This window comes from Lutra lutra, chromosome 6, assembly GCF_902655055.1.
Source record: "Lutra lutra chromosome 6, mLutLut1.2, whole genome shotgun sequence".
In the NCBI taxonomy this organism is placed as follows: Eukaryota; Metazoa; Chordata; class Mammalia; order Carnivora; family Mustelidae; genus Lutra; species Lutra lutra.
In genome coordinates this window covers 71,242,387-71,259,461 of record NC_062283.1, presented here as the reverse complement: position 1 = coordinate 71,259,461, position 17,075 = coordinate 71,242,387, and the positions used below count along the sequence as shown (strand labels likewise).

The 17,075-nt window shown below is 39.1% G+C and overlaps 1 protein-coding gene across 5 annotated transcripts in view; it reads left to right on the top strand.

Moving 5' to 3' along the window:
* Positions 1–17,075, top strand: part of CEP85L (centrosomal protein 85 like) — a 223,684-nt gene that overhangs the window by 41,280 nt on the left and 165,329 nt on the right. For 3 of the 5 annotated variants that reach the window (XM_047732071.1, XM_047732070.1, XM_047732075.1), the window contains exon 2: positions 5,236–5,345. In XM_047732071.1, the coding sequence (XP_047588027.1) occupies positions 5,264–5,345 (82 nt within the window). In that variant the 5' untranslated portion in view covers positions 5,236–5,263. Of the gene's footprint in view, positions 1–5,235; positions 5,346–6,449; positions 6,888–10,856; positions 11,083–17,075 lie in introns of those variants that run through there. The other 2 variants (XM_047732072.1, XM_047732074.1) reach the window with 2 other exon arrangements.

The window sequence follows — 17,075 nt, the reverse complement described above, 5'->3', positions numbered from 1 at the left end:
AAATTCTTTGGACGAAAACTTATCAAAATTAACAGCGTTATCAAATTGAATTCTTTTCTATTACCCAGAAGTAAGAAAGCTACTAGAAAAGAAAACCATGTTAACCTTTGAAAATTATTTGAATAGAGACTTTGTAACCAATTAACTACTCTTGGTTAACAAAAATCCTGTCAATCTAAGTGAACACAGTACATTTCATACATTTGTTATTTGCTCCTGGAAGTACTTCGGATAGTGGCAAATTTTTCTCATTGGGACAGCCGCTTTCAGGACCAGTCCAGTTAGAACTACTCAGAACTTTCTCTCATGAGTTTGTGTGTCCGAGTGGTATTCTGAGTCTGCTAAACCCTTTGGCTTCTCTCAATTCTGCCTTCCCCTGGTGTTCAAACTGGAAGGTGCTTATATATGTATACTCTTGTGTGGTTTCAGTCCATGTTACTATGTGCTGCTTTCCTAATCACCCATCCTTGGTTTCCTGTCCTCAGAAACATTGTCATCATGCTTTATAGAACCCGACTTTACTATTTAAAACAAACAAACCCAACTCCTTTATGTCTTTATCCTTGCAGATTGTTTAGTTGGGTTCTCTGGGAAGCAGACACTAAAATGGAGTCAAGAGGGCAAGAGGGTTTTTTTTTTAGAGGGTAGCACCTGTGAAAGATGAAAGGGGAGGGAAATAGGATTGGAAAGGGAATACTCAGGTGCCAGTGCAGATCTGACCAGGTGTCAGTCAACCCAACAAAGACTGGTGATTACACGGGTTCGGCATGGGAAAGAATGGCAGGCCCCACTGTCTCTGCCATGTTCAGTCCCAGGCTGGAGCTATCCAGGAAAAATGGCCTGCCCTCAAAAGCTGAGGCAGATTCCTCAGGAGCTAACATCTGGAGTCACCAGTCAACTGTATTCCTTGTGGCTGAGCATCAGTGTTTTTCTGGAAGGGAGATCAGAGACCTGCAACTCCAGTGCAGCCTCATAGATTAATTCCTCCTCTGCCTCACCTCTGCAATCTTAAACTCCAACTTTCTTCCCACTCACTCTAATGCCCCATCTTTCCACCATTCACTTGCCTGTTGTCAGTATATCTGCTCTTCAATTTCCGGAGAAACTTCCATCCCTTTATTCTCTCAGCCTTCTCTCAACATTTCAGCTTTCTCTTGATTTCACTGTTATCTCCAGAGAGGCTAGACCCAGATGCCCATTACTTCACCCATTCTCTAGCCAATATCCTTAAATTCTTTGCCCCTTTCCCTACGTGTCCACACCACAAAATCCTGTGATTTTATCTGCCTTCTTTATTCCTATACTCAAACTGCTGGCTTTAGCTAAAGAAAAATCATACAACACCACAGATTAATGTCACATGGTTTCCAATCTTAGCCGAACCCTAAACATTACACAGAAATCCTATAATTAGGTACTTCCTTCTTGCACAGCATCTGAAGAAAAATCTTATAATTTGTTTTGCAACATATTAAAGATCATGATGGGAAAAGCATGGGCTTTGGGATCATATGGATTAGGTTTGGATGCTAGCTCTTTACTGCCTGTATGACCTTACTTCTCTGGGTCTTTTTCTCCCAAGCTTTAAAATAGAGCTAAGATTGCCTGGTGATGACAGATTGCTTTATTTATTTTTTAATTTTAATTCTAGTATAATTAACATAGAGTGTTATATTAATTTCAGGTGTACAATATAATGATTCAGCAATTCTATGCATTACTCAGTCTCATCATAATAAGTGTACTCATTCTTAATCCCCTCCACCTACTTCACCCATCTCCCCCACTCCCTTCCCCTCTGGGAGAACAAACCCCCAGTTTGTTCTCTATAGTTGTGTCTGTTTTTTGTCTTTTTTTTCCTTGTTCATTTTTTTAAAAATTATTTTTATTTTTAAATTTATTTTTTAAAAGATTTTATTTATTTGTTTGACACAGAGAGACACAGCAAGAGAGAGAACACAAGCAGGGGGAGTGGGAGAGGGAGAAGTAAGCTTCCTGCTCAGCAGGGAACCCATGCAGGATGCCAGGCTCCATCTCAGAACGCTGGGCTAATGACCTGAGCCAAAGGCAGCCGCTTAACCACTGAGCCACCCAGGCGCCCCTATTTTTATTTTGATGACAGATTGTTTTGAAGATTACATAAAATATTTAATTGGTTTAGTGAGGAGTCTCAGTTCATTTTTAAAATATATATTCTAAAGTCTCACGACTGCTATCAACTATACTTTATTAAAAAGCTGCCTTTCTACTGAGTTCATCTAAATCCAATTCCATAATATTTTGACCATTTTAAGTTATTAAAACAGTCCTCTTCTCCAGTAGTGCTGGTTAGGCAGCAGGCTCTGTGTGTGTGTGTGTGTGTGTGTGTGTGTGTGTGTGTGTAGTGATGGTATGAGCTGCTTTCTTAAACTCCACCCTTCTCTCCATACACTTATCCTTCTGGTGTCTGAATAGGAAGACAGGCAGGGGAGAACTTGTCTCTTTATACATTGTCAAGTTTGCTGTCCCCCTTCATTGTAAATGACCTTGCATCTTTTCTATAGGTTCAGTATGACCACGTGGTGACCATAATAAGTTCCATTCACAAATATGTCAGTCCTAAGCAGTTTCAGTAAACACTGCTGGTACCTTGGAAGACTTAACTTTGTCTTTCCTTTAAGTTCCATCCCTCCCAGCTTTGCCTCCCACTTAAAAGACTGCTCCATAATTTAGTGGTTCATGTCTTACCTACTTTCTCATTGGCCATTACAACCCAACTTTAGAGCCAAAGGTACAGATGGGATTAATTTTCTGTATCGCCCAGGAATCATGGACTTGAAATGAGATATCCTCACCCTCTTGGCCTGGGCCACACCACAGATGAGGAAATTGAGGCACAGACAGGTTGAATAACCTATATGTCTTCTATTCACCTTTGTATAGTTGAATGTATCTGCTAGGAATCCAACTAAAATTTTTCAAATCCATTGTCAAAAGAGTTTCTTAGTTCCCTTTTTTCATTATTATAAATAATTATTTGAGATTACAACAACCCACAATAAATTCAGTAATCTGTCATTTTTATGATCTGGAAGAGGTTATATATCAAAGCCCTTGTAACACCCTTGATACACCAGAATTATCTGTCCCTTGGAATTTTTTAGACTTCATCTACAAATCTGCCCCTCTCAAGTGGTAATTGTTCTTTAGGAGCTATTTCAATTGTTACTGGATGTTTTAATTTTTCTACATTTTGTTGGTTTTGACATTTTTATATTTTTGTAAACATTAACCTCTCTGAGTTTTCCTCATATTATGCACATGATAGTTCCTTCTCATTTTAAAATATCACTTTTATCCTCTGTTGTATCACTCTTCAATTCTCTGGTTGTTGTTTGCCCAATACGATAAATTTATGTAAGAAAAATATATAAGATATATTATCTATATATAAAAATATATATTTATATATTTTATATATATTTTATATATAAATATATCAGATATATTTATATATAAATATATTTATATTTTATATAAATATATTTATATATAAATATATTTATATTTAAATTAATATAATATATTATATATATTAATATAATATATATAATTAATATAATAATAATAATAATAAATTTATATTTTAAATTAAATTTAAAAATATATATAAATATATAATATATATATATTAAATATATATTCATATATATAAATATATGAATATATATTTAATATATATATTTATATTTATAATATATATATTTAATATATATAAATATTATAAATATAAATATATAATATTTATATTATAATTATAAATATAAATTATAAATATAAATATATATATATTTATATAAATATAAATATAAATATAAATATATAATTATAAATATAAATATAATATATATATAATATATATATAAAATATATATATAAATATAAATATATTTATATATAAATATATATGATATATTTATATATAAAATATATATAAAATATATAAATATATAAGATAGTTTAACTTAATCAGATCAGAGATTCATATCCAAAGAATTTAAGATTTATAAATGCAATGTTTTTCATTAAAAACTTTTTTTGAATGCAATATTTCAAATGAAGAATTTAATATGGTTTGATATTAAATATGGTGTTTTTGGTACTTTTTTACTCTTTTATGATCTAGTTTATACTTTTAAAAGGTCTCCTTCCAAAACATTAAGAATCTAAATTTCACTTAAGCAACTGTATTTAAACACACACATAGCTACACACATGCACAGAAACATACACAGTCATTATTTTCATTACTTGCTTTTATTATTGCTGCTTACAAGAACAATTACCAGAATATTTAAGTTCAGTAATAAATGTCTGCTTATAAGATTCTCCTCATGGTTTTTTCATACTATCATAACAAAACAAAAATATGCCAATTTACAACATCAGGCTTGGTCCTGGTTAGGTAGTTCTTAGGCTCTTAAATCTGTGCTATGATAAATTTTAATCATTTCGAGAACTATGGATACTGGGTGTGGGGGAATCAGAGTTTATTATATACTCAGAATTTATATAAATAAAAAAGTGGTTACAGTTTATTCATATACATAATATTCTTGCTTAGTATTTGCTATTTTAATTGCATTAGATCTGTATCCTTCCAAGTTTAATTAGTAGGAACACAAAAATTTTTATCTTTGGTGCCAACTACCAAAGTAGAAAGATGTTTTTACTATTTCCTTTTACCCTGTAATTGGTATTGAAATATTTTACATAGTCTCAGCTTCACATGTTCTTTTGTGTGTGTAGCAGCATGCCCTCCACACTGGCAAAAAATACATAGAAAACCTGAGCAAATGATTAAAAACAAACAAAAACACTGCTTAGAATTGAGTGGAAGTTGGGAGAGTTTGGGAATAACAAATAAATATAAACTCACAAAAGATCAAGATATATCTGTAATAATTCATGCATTTCCTAGAACTTTATAAAAAATTTTGGTGTTTAATAAATACTGTACCTGTTATGAGACTATGGTAACTATAAATCATGAAAACAAGGATACTTTGATATAGCTATATAGGTTCTGATAATTCTTTCTGGAATTTATTATTATTATTTTTTAGGCTTCTTTCTGAACCTCAACTATTCAAGTTTTCTAAACTTGAATAACTATTCAAATGAACTAATGCGCATTTAAATCAGGAAAAGGAACCCGTCACATCCTTTCATGTTTCTGTCACTTTCTGTCCTCAGGAAGAGCTGATCCTTGGGCCAACTGCTCATGATTTGGAGAAATAAATGGAACTCTATGGGTGGGAGACTAAATGTAAAACTGCAATCAGATAAATTACAACATAGATGTGGTAAGTAATAGACTACACAACTAAATGTACTTTAACCTCTAAAATCTTTAAGCACCCCCGAAGTGTTTAAATAGAAATGCAAGGCCTCTGTTAGCAAACTTCTAAAACAGAAAAAAGCATCACTGGACTCAAAGTCTTGTTGAGGGTAGAGGCTTGCTTTTTAGTTTATCTCTTATTCATGTACCAGGTGTAAAACCCTCCTTCTACAGTGCTCCACCAATATTTATTAAAGGAACGCTTTTGTATCTAAATGTTGGAAGGATCCTAATATTGCCAGTGAAAAGATTTAAGGAGAAGATGCTGCACTCTTTTGTCCTTCCTCAAGATACATAATCTTGTACTCTGGGTTCAGGTGAAGAGTGGGAAGTGACCAAACGTAGGAGGAACTTGATGGTGTAGGGTGTAAGGAAGTTATTCCCATTGCATGCTTTGGTGCTATTTTGACTCCTTCCTCCCTAGTTGCTTATCTGAATCACTGGGCTACTAGATTAAAATTTACGGCCCCTCCCTGAACCTTCTGGTCTTTTTCTTTTCTGCTTTTTCCTGCGCACATTCTTCTATAGGAGATATTTTGCTATCTGCTCCCGGTGCCCCCACCTCCACCTCCCCGCGCCCCCGCTCCCCGCCATTGAATTTGAGAATTCAGGAACACGACTTCTTTTCTATCCCCCAAAGTGATCTATCAACGAAGCTTCTGCAATGCATGATGACTTTAATCCCAATCCCAAATAAGACTGGGAGTCCCTCAATCCCTCCCGGGCTAGCCTTTTATCTCAAGCAGTTATGCAGCAGGGACAGGTCTTCCACGTCTCTTTCAGAGAGATGCCCCGAGGCCATGAGGGATTACCCAAGGGAGGGCGGTTCCGAAAGAACTGGTCCCGGGGGCCAGTTCTTCTCATCTCTGCTCTTCCGACAGAGCGGTAGGATGGGGAGGGAGGGATGCAGCTGGTGCGTGGAGGCGACCCCTCCTCAATCGCTGGCTGAGCAAAGGGTAAGCTGCAGGACCAGTCCGCAGTTCCCGCCCCGCGCCGCGCACGCATTATGTAAGCGCCCGAGGCCACGCCCCCGTCAGGCCCCGCCCCCACCCGGCTCCGACTCGGGCTCAGGCTTTGCGGGCGGAGGGGGCGGAGAGAAGACGCAGCTGCAACTTCGCCTGGAGGTTCTGAGCCTACCCTGGGCTCAGCCGGGAACCCAGCCGCCGTCGCCGCGGAGCCGCTGCTTCCCCGGTCCGGGCCTCAGCCCAGCGGGCCCGGCCATGGCAGCCGCCGCCCCCGGCGCCGCGGCCAATCTGGCCCCTGCGCTCCCCGCCAGTCGCTGAGGCAGCCGTTAACCACACCGCCCGCCCGCCCTCCGGCTCCTGTCGCCGCGGCCCCAGGCTCTGCACAAGTTTCCGCCGCCGAAGAAGCAGGAGGAGAAGGCGGGGGAGGACGGACGAGGGGAGTCGTGCGTCCCCGGCCCTCCCGCCCGCTATGTGGGGGCGCTTCCTGGCGCCGGAGGCCGGCGGCCGGGACAGCCCCGGCGGAGCCCGCAGTCTCCCGGCGGGTAAGTAACGGGACAGTCCCCGGCTGGCGCGGGGGTTGCGGCCGACTGAGGCGCCTCGGGACCCCGGTGCCGCTCCCCTCCCTTCTCAGGCCTGGCTTCCCTCTGGCCGCCTCCCCGACGCCGCCGCGCGCACGCCCGCCGGGTTTCCTCCCGACTGCAGACACCCGGGCCCCGCGGGCTGACATCTGGCGGGCCGCGTCCCCGGCCCCGTCCGCCCCGCATCGCGCGGCTCGGCTCCAACCAGCTCCTTCTCGGGCCGCAGCCCCCGCGCCCCAACTTAAAGCTCGCCTGGGCCTCCTCGGGTTGCGCTTTGTTGTCCGACCTCTTCCCTTTCCCTCCTGGGTTGTGTGGTCAACGCGGGTAGCAGGGTTTACGGGGGACCTGAGCGAGAAGGTCGCTGTGACCGTGCTGTGGCGGCGGCCCGCGGCACGCTTGGGAGGGCCGGGGTCTGCGGCGCCCACGGCCGCAGCTTCTACTTGGGGCGTTTTGGGGCGGGAGGAGGTTGCTGGTGATGCGGTCTCTTCCGTGAGTGATCCCGGAGGGGACTTCTGCCCCTCGGTGAAACCGGGTCACCTCCCCGCAGCCCTCTCTGGCGTAAGAGGAGGACACGTCCTGCATGAGCTAGTCGATCTTTGAGCAGTGGGGGTGTTAATGCGTTTGCTTCTCGCTGGCCCCTTCAAAGAAAATTTGGAGATTGCCGCGTTCGGTGTGTGAAGGGAGCGGTTTGTATCGGACAGCCATTTCATGCCTGCATCTGCTTAGAAGTTGTGTAGGATCCACCAAATTAGGATAAACGCCACCCCCCCCCCCCCCCGCCCTGCCATTCAGGATAAAAAAATAGTAAGGCTTGGATTGCCTGTGACAAGTTATTTGACACTGACGGTTCCTCCAGTCACTTTAATTGGATCTTGAACCTTTTCGGGAAGCTGAAAGTTATGTAGGCCTTTTATGCAGAAAAAAATTGCCTTAAGTACAGACGCAAAATTTTCCCCACAATTTTAGGTGTTTCCAGAACTTCTAGGTAACCTTGTTCCACAAAATGTTTGGGTTCCACTTGTAACTGACATTTTGTGTACATTCAAAGCTATTTGCAAAGCAAAAAGGAGAAGCAGTATTTGGAAGTGTGAATTTTTTTTCTGATAGTATTTTCTGCTGTTTGAAATATATCAGGCACAGTTGCTATTAAAATTTCAAATAACACAATTTTGTGATAGTCTAGAAATTTGTGATGTGTTTTTTTTAGGCATATGATTTTACCAGTTACTGGGGGGATGTAATTGACAAGTAGAAATTGTATGTGTATTTAAGGTGTACAACTTGTATAAATGCATCATGAAATGATCTCCACAATCAGGTTATTTAATATACCCATCACCTCATAGAGTTAACCATATTTTTGTGAGTTGTAAAAACACTTAACATCTACCCACTTAGCAAATTTCAAACATACAGTACAGTATTGTTAACTGTGGTCATCATACTGTACTTTTAGATGGAGAAATATATAAATTTTAAAATCCAGGGTTAGATTTAAAAATCATTCTCTTAAATCTGGTCTTGCAACACTTTAATAAGTAATGGAATTTAATAGGCATGCATTTAGTAAGAAAAACGTGAGTAGGAATTATTTTCTCTAAGATGTATATTACTTGTCGGAAAAAGGGGAGACTGCAATTAAGAGGTTTCTGATGCTTACTGAATATTTGGAAATTCTGCAATCAAAGTAACTCCAGTAAGTGAGAAGACAGTTCATTATCCCTAGGGGTTGGATGGAGTGCTTTCAATTTACATGCCAGAAGCCATCTGTAATGTCTTTGTAACCTAACCTCTTTAAATAGATTTGTAATAATATGTTTGGAGGTGTAATATCACCCAAGCATTGTATCCATTTTTCCATTGTTTTCCAGGAGGAAGAAAACATCCTAGTGCTTAGAAGTTAAGTAACTGAAGGAAGGACTTTGAGGTTGTATTGCAGCCTTTAGACCTTCGCTGTAGCAGAGAACATAGTGGAAGGAGATACTTTATAAGCAGTACCCAAGATGAAGTAATTTGGACAGGATGTCTTTACAAAGCATATATTTTATCTAATTTTTTTTTTTTTTTGGTAGTGATAAACCATTGGTATGTGAGGACATGCCTTTCCAAAAATTTTTTTTTCAGCTTATAAGCTGAGAGTTGATTACTTTTACAGTAATAATGATAAAATTTTTGTTATGCTTCTTTATTGAGCAAATAAGTTTTTTATTTTTTAAAGATTTTATTTATTTGAGAGAGAGAGATGAAATAGTGAGAGAGAGCATAATGGGGAGGAGAGGGAAAAGCAGCATCTCCACTGAGCAGGGAGCCCAATGCAGCCCAATCCCAGGACCATGATCCAAGCTGAAGGCAGACTCTTAACCAACTGGGTCACCCAGGTGCCCCATGAGCAAATAAGTATTTAAAATTATTTTTTAGTTAGTTTTATGAAGTTATACCATAGATGAAAAACTTAAGTGTAGTTTTTTTCTACAAATGAGCAGATGGTGAAGGTTAAGATAATGACCTCTGAGTTGATTTATGCAGGGATTTCTTTTCCTTTTTGAGAATTTGAAGAAAATTTATATTTTTGAAATAATGTCCAGTATATCTTTTGACTAAGTTGAGTGATTTTAGGACTTTCCTGAAAACAAAGGGCTGTCTTCTGATTGAATTTGTCAGCAATCGTTTTGGTCCTGAGGGCCAATGCAAAGACCAGGGGTAAGTAAATAATTGCTGCTATTGAAATGAGTTTATTTCAATATGTGGGTTAATTACGGGTATCCTAAATAGAATTTGTTTATGCAAATATCTAACCAGACTAAGGAGAAAATGAAGGGTAACATAGAATCAGCTGAAAATACTGAAGGGAACTTTTTTTAAGTAATGGCAGTAAAAACAAATAGTAATAACAAGTGTGAGTTGGAAAATCCTGAACTTTTGGCCTTTTCTTTAGGATTTAATTTTGTTTTGGTACCTATAGTTTTTCAACTTTATAGAGTAACTGTATATAAATGTAAATAAGATTAACTATTGACAAGTAGGGTTAGAAAGTTAATTTTAAATAGAACAAGAGGGGGGCGCCTGGGTGGCTCAGTTGGTTAAATAGAACAAGTGGTATGTCTTTTATGTTTTTGCTTGAGTACATTTGAGAATACCCTACTATTTAAACTGTATAATAGTTTTAAAGTTGGTTGAAGGATGGGTATATTTCCCTTAGGTTTTTTTGTTTTGTTTTGTTTTTTAGAGAGGGAGGGGCAGAGGGAAGAGAAGAGAGGGAATCTTAAGAAGGCTTTATGCCCAGTGCAGAGCCTAACACTGGGGCTTGATCTCACATCCCTGAGATCATGACCATGACCTGAGCTGAAATCAAGCATTAGGATGCTTAACTGACTGGGCAACCCAAGTGCCTCTATTTCCCTCATGTTTTAAAAATCTAGTGTAATATTTTGAGTACTTATACCTAGTTATACTGAATTTGATTCATTTTATAAATCATACTTTAAAAATATTAGTATATTCAACCCTTACAACATTTTGGGGTAGGATATGATAGTTTGTTTTTTTTTTAAAGATTTTTATTTATTTATTTGACAGAGAGAGATCACAAGCAGGCAGAGAGGCAGGCAGAGAGAGAGGAGGAAGCAGGCTTCCTGCTGAGCAGAGAGCCCAATGTGGGCCTCAATCCCAGGACCCTGGGATCATGACCTGAGCCGAAGGCACAGGCTTTAACCCACTGAGCCACCCAGGCACCCCAGGATATGATAGTTTTAAAGTGTGCTAAAATATGACATTATAGAAAACATAAGATCCGAAGAAATGTCATTTGTTTAGTGCCTTGAGCTTGAAATCTACCTCTTCCTAGGTGATGCTTTGCCATAAGGTGTTCAGTGATGTCACAGTGATAGTGGTGGCAACTGGTATGATTACATCAGATACTAAGGTTTTCTGCTGTGGTTCTGAATTAGATGGATCTAAAAGTACTGTGGTAACAATGAAACGTAACTCTTCCACCTAAACTCAGTTGGACATGTTCTGTTATAATAGGCATTGGGAGGTGAGGGGTGAATCTCAACTTTAGTGATGACTTTTGTGAAATGAACTTGATTAGTAATTGGAATTTGATCACTTCTTGGCTTGAATGAAGCTGGTTAATTAATCTGAGGCCAGACAATAAATGGTGAGTTGACAACCACTATTGTCATGTTGTGAATATTTCTGTATGTTGAGAACAGAAAGGTTTTACAGAGTCATGATTTTTCTGATTGGATGCAATGTTTGTATGTGTATTTTGAAGACATGAAGAGTCCTAGATAGTATTTTATTGAATCATGGCTTAATTAGTAGGAACTAATGTATAAAATGTACATTAAAAATGAATATTGTCATCATCTAGGTAACTTCCAAAGCTGCAGTGAGATAGTAATTATTACTAATACTTTAAGGGTATTCATATTTTATACTGCCAAAATAATATTTTGAAAAGTAGAATTTATCATAGAAGATCTTTCATTTTAAGTGCAGGAATGGTCAACATAAAATGAACATCAAATTTCTCCTCATACTAATATTTTATTTTCACTTCCTATTTTTGTTTAATTAAAAAAATCCATTGTTATTACCTAGCATAGCAGTTGGCACATAATAAGTACTTGGTAAATGTTTGTGAGTCATTCTTTCAATAAATATTATGTAGTAGGCATTGTACTAGTCTCTAGGGATACATCACTGAACAAGAAAGATAAGGTCCCAGCTCTAAGGGAGTTTATATTCTAGTGAGGAGGAAGCTGTCTGTAAGTAAACTAACAACAAGAGAATTTACCTGGTAAGTACTGTGAAAAAAAGGAAACTGGGTGAGGTGGCAGAAGATGGATAGATCTACTTTGGATAGGCTGGTCAGGGAAGGCCTTTCTGAGGAGGTGATTTTGAGCTGAGGCCAGAACGATGAGAAGGAACCAGCCATGAACGCAGGAGTGTTCAGGTGGAGGGTACAGAAACATCTCTATGGTAAAAATGAGGAGTTTGAGGAATATCAAGAGCCAGTGAAATCTGGAGCATAGAGAGCAGGGATGTGAGGTGAAGGAGGCCTGATGATGTAAGGCATAGTAAGAAGTTTGGATTCTATTCTGTGTGGGGGGAAGCTAGGTATGAAAGGGGAGGAGAGACGACTGACTGTTCGTTCATTCACCAGGGAGTGTCCACTATGAGGCTGACACTGTTCTGTGTATTGGGGAAACAAAGTAGACATTCTCTGTTCTTGGGGTTTAAGATCACTCCTGGCTGTTTTGTGAGGGGAAGAAATTGTGGAGGAGTGTGGGGAAAAAAGAGCAGTAGGGAAGCCAGTTAATAGGTTATTGTAGTAATTAGGTGACAGATGATGGCTTTGATCATAGTGGTAAAATCGGATTTGGAGAGAAAAGAATGGGTTTGGAATATGTTTGAGAAAGCTGACAGGATTTACTGATGGTTTGCAGGTGGAAAAGGAGGGAAAGAGAAATCAAAGACGATGTCTTAGTTTTGGCTTCAGTAATTGTAGTGGATGGTAGTGCGGTTTCCTGAGGCAGGGAAGAGTGAGGAAGGCACGTAGAATTGAGTTCTGTTTTGGCCATGTGAAATTTGAGATGTTTTTTAGAAGTTCAGGTCTGATATTCAGCCTGGAGCTCACTGGGGAGATGGGAGAGGTGGAGATATGAATTTTTAGAGATATGAGTGTAAATGGTATTTATAGGTGGTCACAGAGAGTATAGAGAAGACAGTAGAGGATCAAACTCTGGGACATTTAATGTTTTCTGTCAGGTAAGAGGAAGAGGAACAATCCAAAGAAACAGAAGAGCCAGTGAGTTCAGAGTAAAACCAGAGTGTGATGTTCTAGAAGAAAGGAGGCTGAAGGAAGGAATGATCACTAAAGTCTTGGGGTTCTAAGGGGCCATGTAAAATGAGTCAGAAGAGAATGGATCAATGTCACTGGCCAGTTTCAGTGAGAGACTTAAAAATTTAAAGCTGGTGGGAATTGGAGATTCTTGAATCTACTCAACTCTTTATTGCATAGAGATTAATACATATGTCCTAAATGGAAGTTTGAATTGCTTTCTCCTTACTACTTCTCAAGTTAGGGTGACCAACTAGGTTTGCCTGGGATGCTCAGTGTTAAAACTAGGGGAAGTGTCTCCTGGAATGCCTTACACTGAACAGTGGCTGACCCTTTGCCCAGGGCATCTAAAATGGTGTAAGTGTTTTTCCCATCAGAATAGATTTTCTCAGTCAGGGAACCTAGACTTCGGTAATTAGTTTTATTTTATTCTTTGGCCTGAGAATCTGCCTCAAAATAGTGACTCTGCCTCTATTTTTATTTTCTGGTGTCATAAGTGGTTTTAAGATTTCATTACATAGTACTAAATTAATTCAAGTCATTGATTAGATTATGAACTATAAAGAATGAGTTTAAGATCAAGAGCTTTGTTTCATGCCTTTTCTATATGGTAGATGTCTAGTAAATAAATCTGATTGCTTTATTGATGCTACTTTGCAGTACTAAAATTCAGTTAGAGATGAACTATAGTTTTTAGTTATCCTCTGGAAGAGAATGGGATGAAAAATTTGGACTATATATCATGTAAAATTCAAAGTTTTCTACAAGGTTGTTGTATTGCTCTTGTAGAGGCAGATGTGTGTTTATTAACCCTAAGAAATATATATTGCCTTGCCATGACATTGCAGAAGCTTTTGAGAAGCTTTCTCAGTAGTATTGAGCATTGCATCCCATTTGAAGAGTAATGTACTGAAAAGCTTGACCAGAAATTGTTCTTTAATTTTGGGGAGATAGTTAATTTTCTCAAAACTTTATTTTGAAATGTGTTGGAACTTGAACTCATCACCCTGATATCAAGATCTGAGCTGAGAACAAGAGTCAGATGCTTAACTGACTGAGCCACCACGCACCCCCTAGAACTAATGTTTTGTTTTAGTTTTGGCATTTAAATATGTGTGGCACTTAGGTGTGAGTAAACAAAAGGCTAATAGAAATAATTAGCTTAGCTTCCTTTGCAGGCCAATGGTCACATAAATAAAAGTAGCATTTGTTAGGCTTAACTACTTCTTTATTTAGGAAAACTTCTTTTGATTGGGATTTTTATTTTCTCCTACGTGCTGTTGATCCTTCTAAGTTTTGGCATAATTTGCTACCATGTAGAATATTTTTTCTAGTGGTACTTTGAAATAGTTATATTCAAAGACAAAGGGGAACCTTCAAAGACAAAGGGGAATACCATTTGGTATACTTTCTCCATATTTGCAGTGGTTTTATTAAAAACCTCTCATTTTTACTAGTTTATAAACAGAACGGAAGGTTATGAGAGATTAAATTAAATGTGGCCCTCTTTCTAAATGGCTACCAATGTACTTTTTCTGAATGCAGCATTTCAAGTAACCAGAAGATAGGACTCTACCTTTTTGCACATATATAATGAGTACTTGGCAAATATTTATTGGTTTGAATTCATACTTTTCCTGTGAAAGGCAGACCACTTATTTATCTGATCATTGTTCTTAATTGAAGTAATCTTAACCTCAACCTAAACCAATGAAAGGTCTTCCTTGTTAAGACAGAATTGTAAATAAGGAAATTCAGAATCATATCTGAAGAATATAGTCTTATACCTTTATTGGTAATGTGTCTAAAATTATTTAAAGTAGTTGATGAATAAACTTCTCTATTTTTTTATGTTTAGAAAGCAAAGACTAATAGTTTTTGATTATTTAAAATTCAGTTTTTGTTTACATTCCCACCAATAGTTCCTTTTCTCCATATCCTTGCCAGTATTTGTTATTTTGTGGCTCTTTGATAATGGCCATTCTAACTGGTGTGAGGTGGTATCTCATGGTGGTTTAGATTTTGGCTATTTGTATATCCTTTTTGGAAAAATACCTATTCAGGTCCTCTGCCCATTTTAAAATCTGTGATATATATATGTATATATGTATATATATGTATATATGTGTGTATATATATGTATATATGTATATATATGTATATATGTGTATATATATGTATATATGTGTATATATATGTATATGTATATATGTGTGTATGTATCTATATATACACACACACCCCCACATATGTGTGTGTGTGTGTATTTTATATATGACTGTTCAGTTGTATGAGTTTCTTATATATTTTGGATATTAAATCCTTTTCACAGGGGCATCTGGGTGGCTCAGTTGGTTAGGTGTCCAACTTTGATCTCAGCTCAGGTTTCCATTTCAAGGGCTTGAGGTCAAATCCCATGTTGGGCTCTGGTGGGTGTGGAGCCTACTTTAAAAAACAAACACTTATTAGGTACATGATTTGGAAATACTTTTTTATATTCCATAGGTTGCCTTTTCATTTTGTTGATGGTTTCCTTTGCTGTACAGAAGCTTTTTAGTTTGATGCAGTTCTGCTTGTTTATTTTTGCTTTTGTTGCCTTTGCTTTTGGTGGCAAGTCCAAAAAAATTATTGCCAAGACTGATGTCAAGGAGCTTACCCTCTTATGTTTTTTTTTTTTAAGATTTTATTTATTTATTTGAGAGAGAGACAGTGAGAGAGAGCATGAGCGAGGAGAAGGTCAGAGAGAGAAGCGGACTCCCCGCGGAGCTGGGAGCCGATGCGGGACTCGATCCCAGGACTCCAGGATCATGACCTGAGCCGAAGGCAGTCGTCCAACCAACTGAGCCACCCAGGTGTCCCACCCTCTATGTTTTCTTTCAGGAGTTTTATGGTTTCAGGCCTTATGTGCAAGCTTTTAACTCATTTTGAGTTGATTTTTGTGTATGGTATTAAGATAGGGGTCCGGTTTCATTCTTTTGCATGTGACTGTCCAGTTTTCCCAACACCATTTATTGAAGAGAGTATCCTTTCCCCATTGTATATTCTTGACTATTTTGTAGTAAATAATACACCATATATGCATGGGTTTATTTCTGGGCCCTTTATTCTGTTCCATTGATTAATGTGTTTGTTTTTATGCCTGGCACTTTTAAAAGTTTTTACTTATTAAAGATTTATATTTGAGAGAGACTGAGCGTGAGTGGTAGGGGCATAGGGATAGGGAGAGAGAATCCCAAGCAGAGTCTGCACTGAGCACGGAGCCCGTGATGCACAGGTCCTGAGCTGAAACAAAGAGCTAGGGCTACTTAACAGCTGTGCCAACCAAGAGCCCCTTTATGCCTGGCACTTTTAAAGGTATATTTCTTCATGATTTTTCACCAAGATGGCAGAGGAGTAGGAGACCTTAGTCTTGTCTGCTCTCAGGAGTTCAGCTAGATAGCTATCAAATCATTCTGAACACCTGTGAACTCAACCAGAGTTTAAGAAAAGAATAGCTGCAACTCTTCAAATAGAAAAGTGACTGCTTTCTGTAAGGTAGGAGGGATGGAGAAGTGAATCTGCGCTGATACATGGGAAGACACACTGTGAGGGGAGGAGGCCCTCTGTAAGCTGGGTATTGGAAAGTGATACAGCAGCAGAATGCAAAATCAGAACTTTTATTTTTATTTCTTTATTTAAGAATCCTTTTTTTTTTTTTTTTTTTTTTGGACAGAGAGATTGAAAGAGAGCACAAGTAGGGAGAGCAGCAGGCAGAGGGAGAGGGAGTAGCAAGCTCCCCACCGAGCAGGGAGCCTGATGCAGGGCTCAATCCCAGGACCCTGGGATCATGACCTGAGTCGAAGGCAGACACTTAAACAACTGAGCCACTCAGGTTTCCTGCAAAATCAGAACTTTTAGAAGTCTGCTATGGTGAGGGACATCCCTGCCTGAAAGGAGCTCAGATGGTGAAGCAGGGCAGAATCCTAGGTGAGAGACAGTGTGATCTCGGTGTCTCTGGGGTTACAGGAAGACAAGGCAGAGGGGTACCTGAGTGCGTCAGAGTTTCCAGGCATTGGAGTGGGGAAGCTGGCTGCTCTCAGTGAGCCCAGGAGTGGGTTCTTAGCTCAGCGTTGCCATAAACTGAACTGTGGCCTGGTGGGGCAACTGCTTTCTGAGCAGGGGCCCAACAAGCGGCAGAACTGGCAGAACTGGTGGAGACCCCTGGGAGGAGTGGTGCAGGTGAGAGCCGCAAGAGCCTGCTAGGTTTAGAAACTCAAAGTGGGGTTGCCTGTCTGAGATGGAAATGCTTGGTCACAGGCTGGATG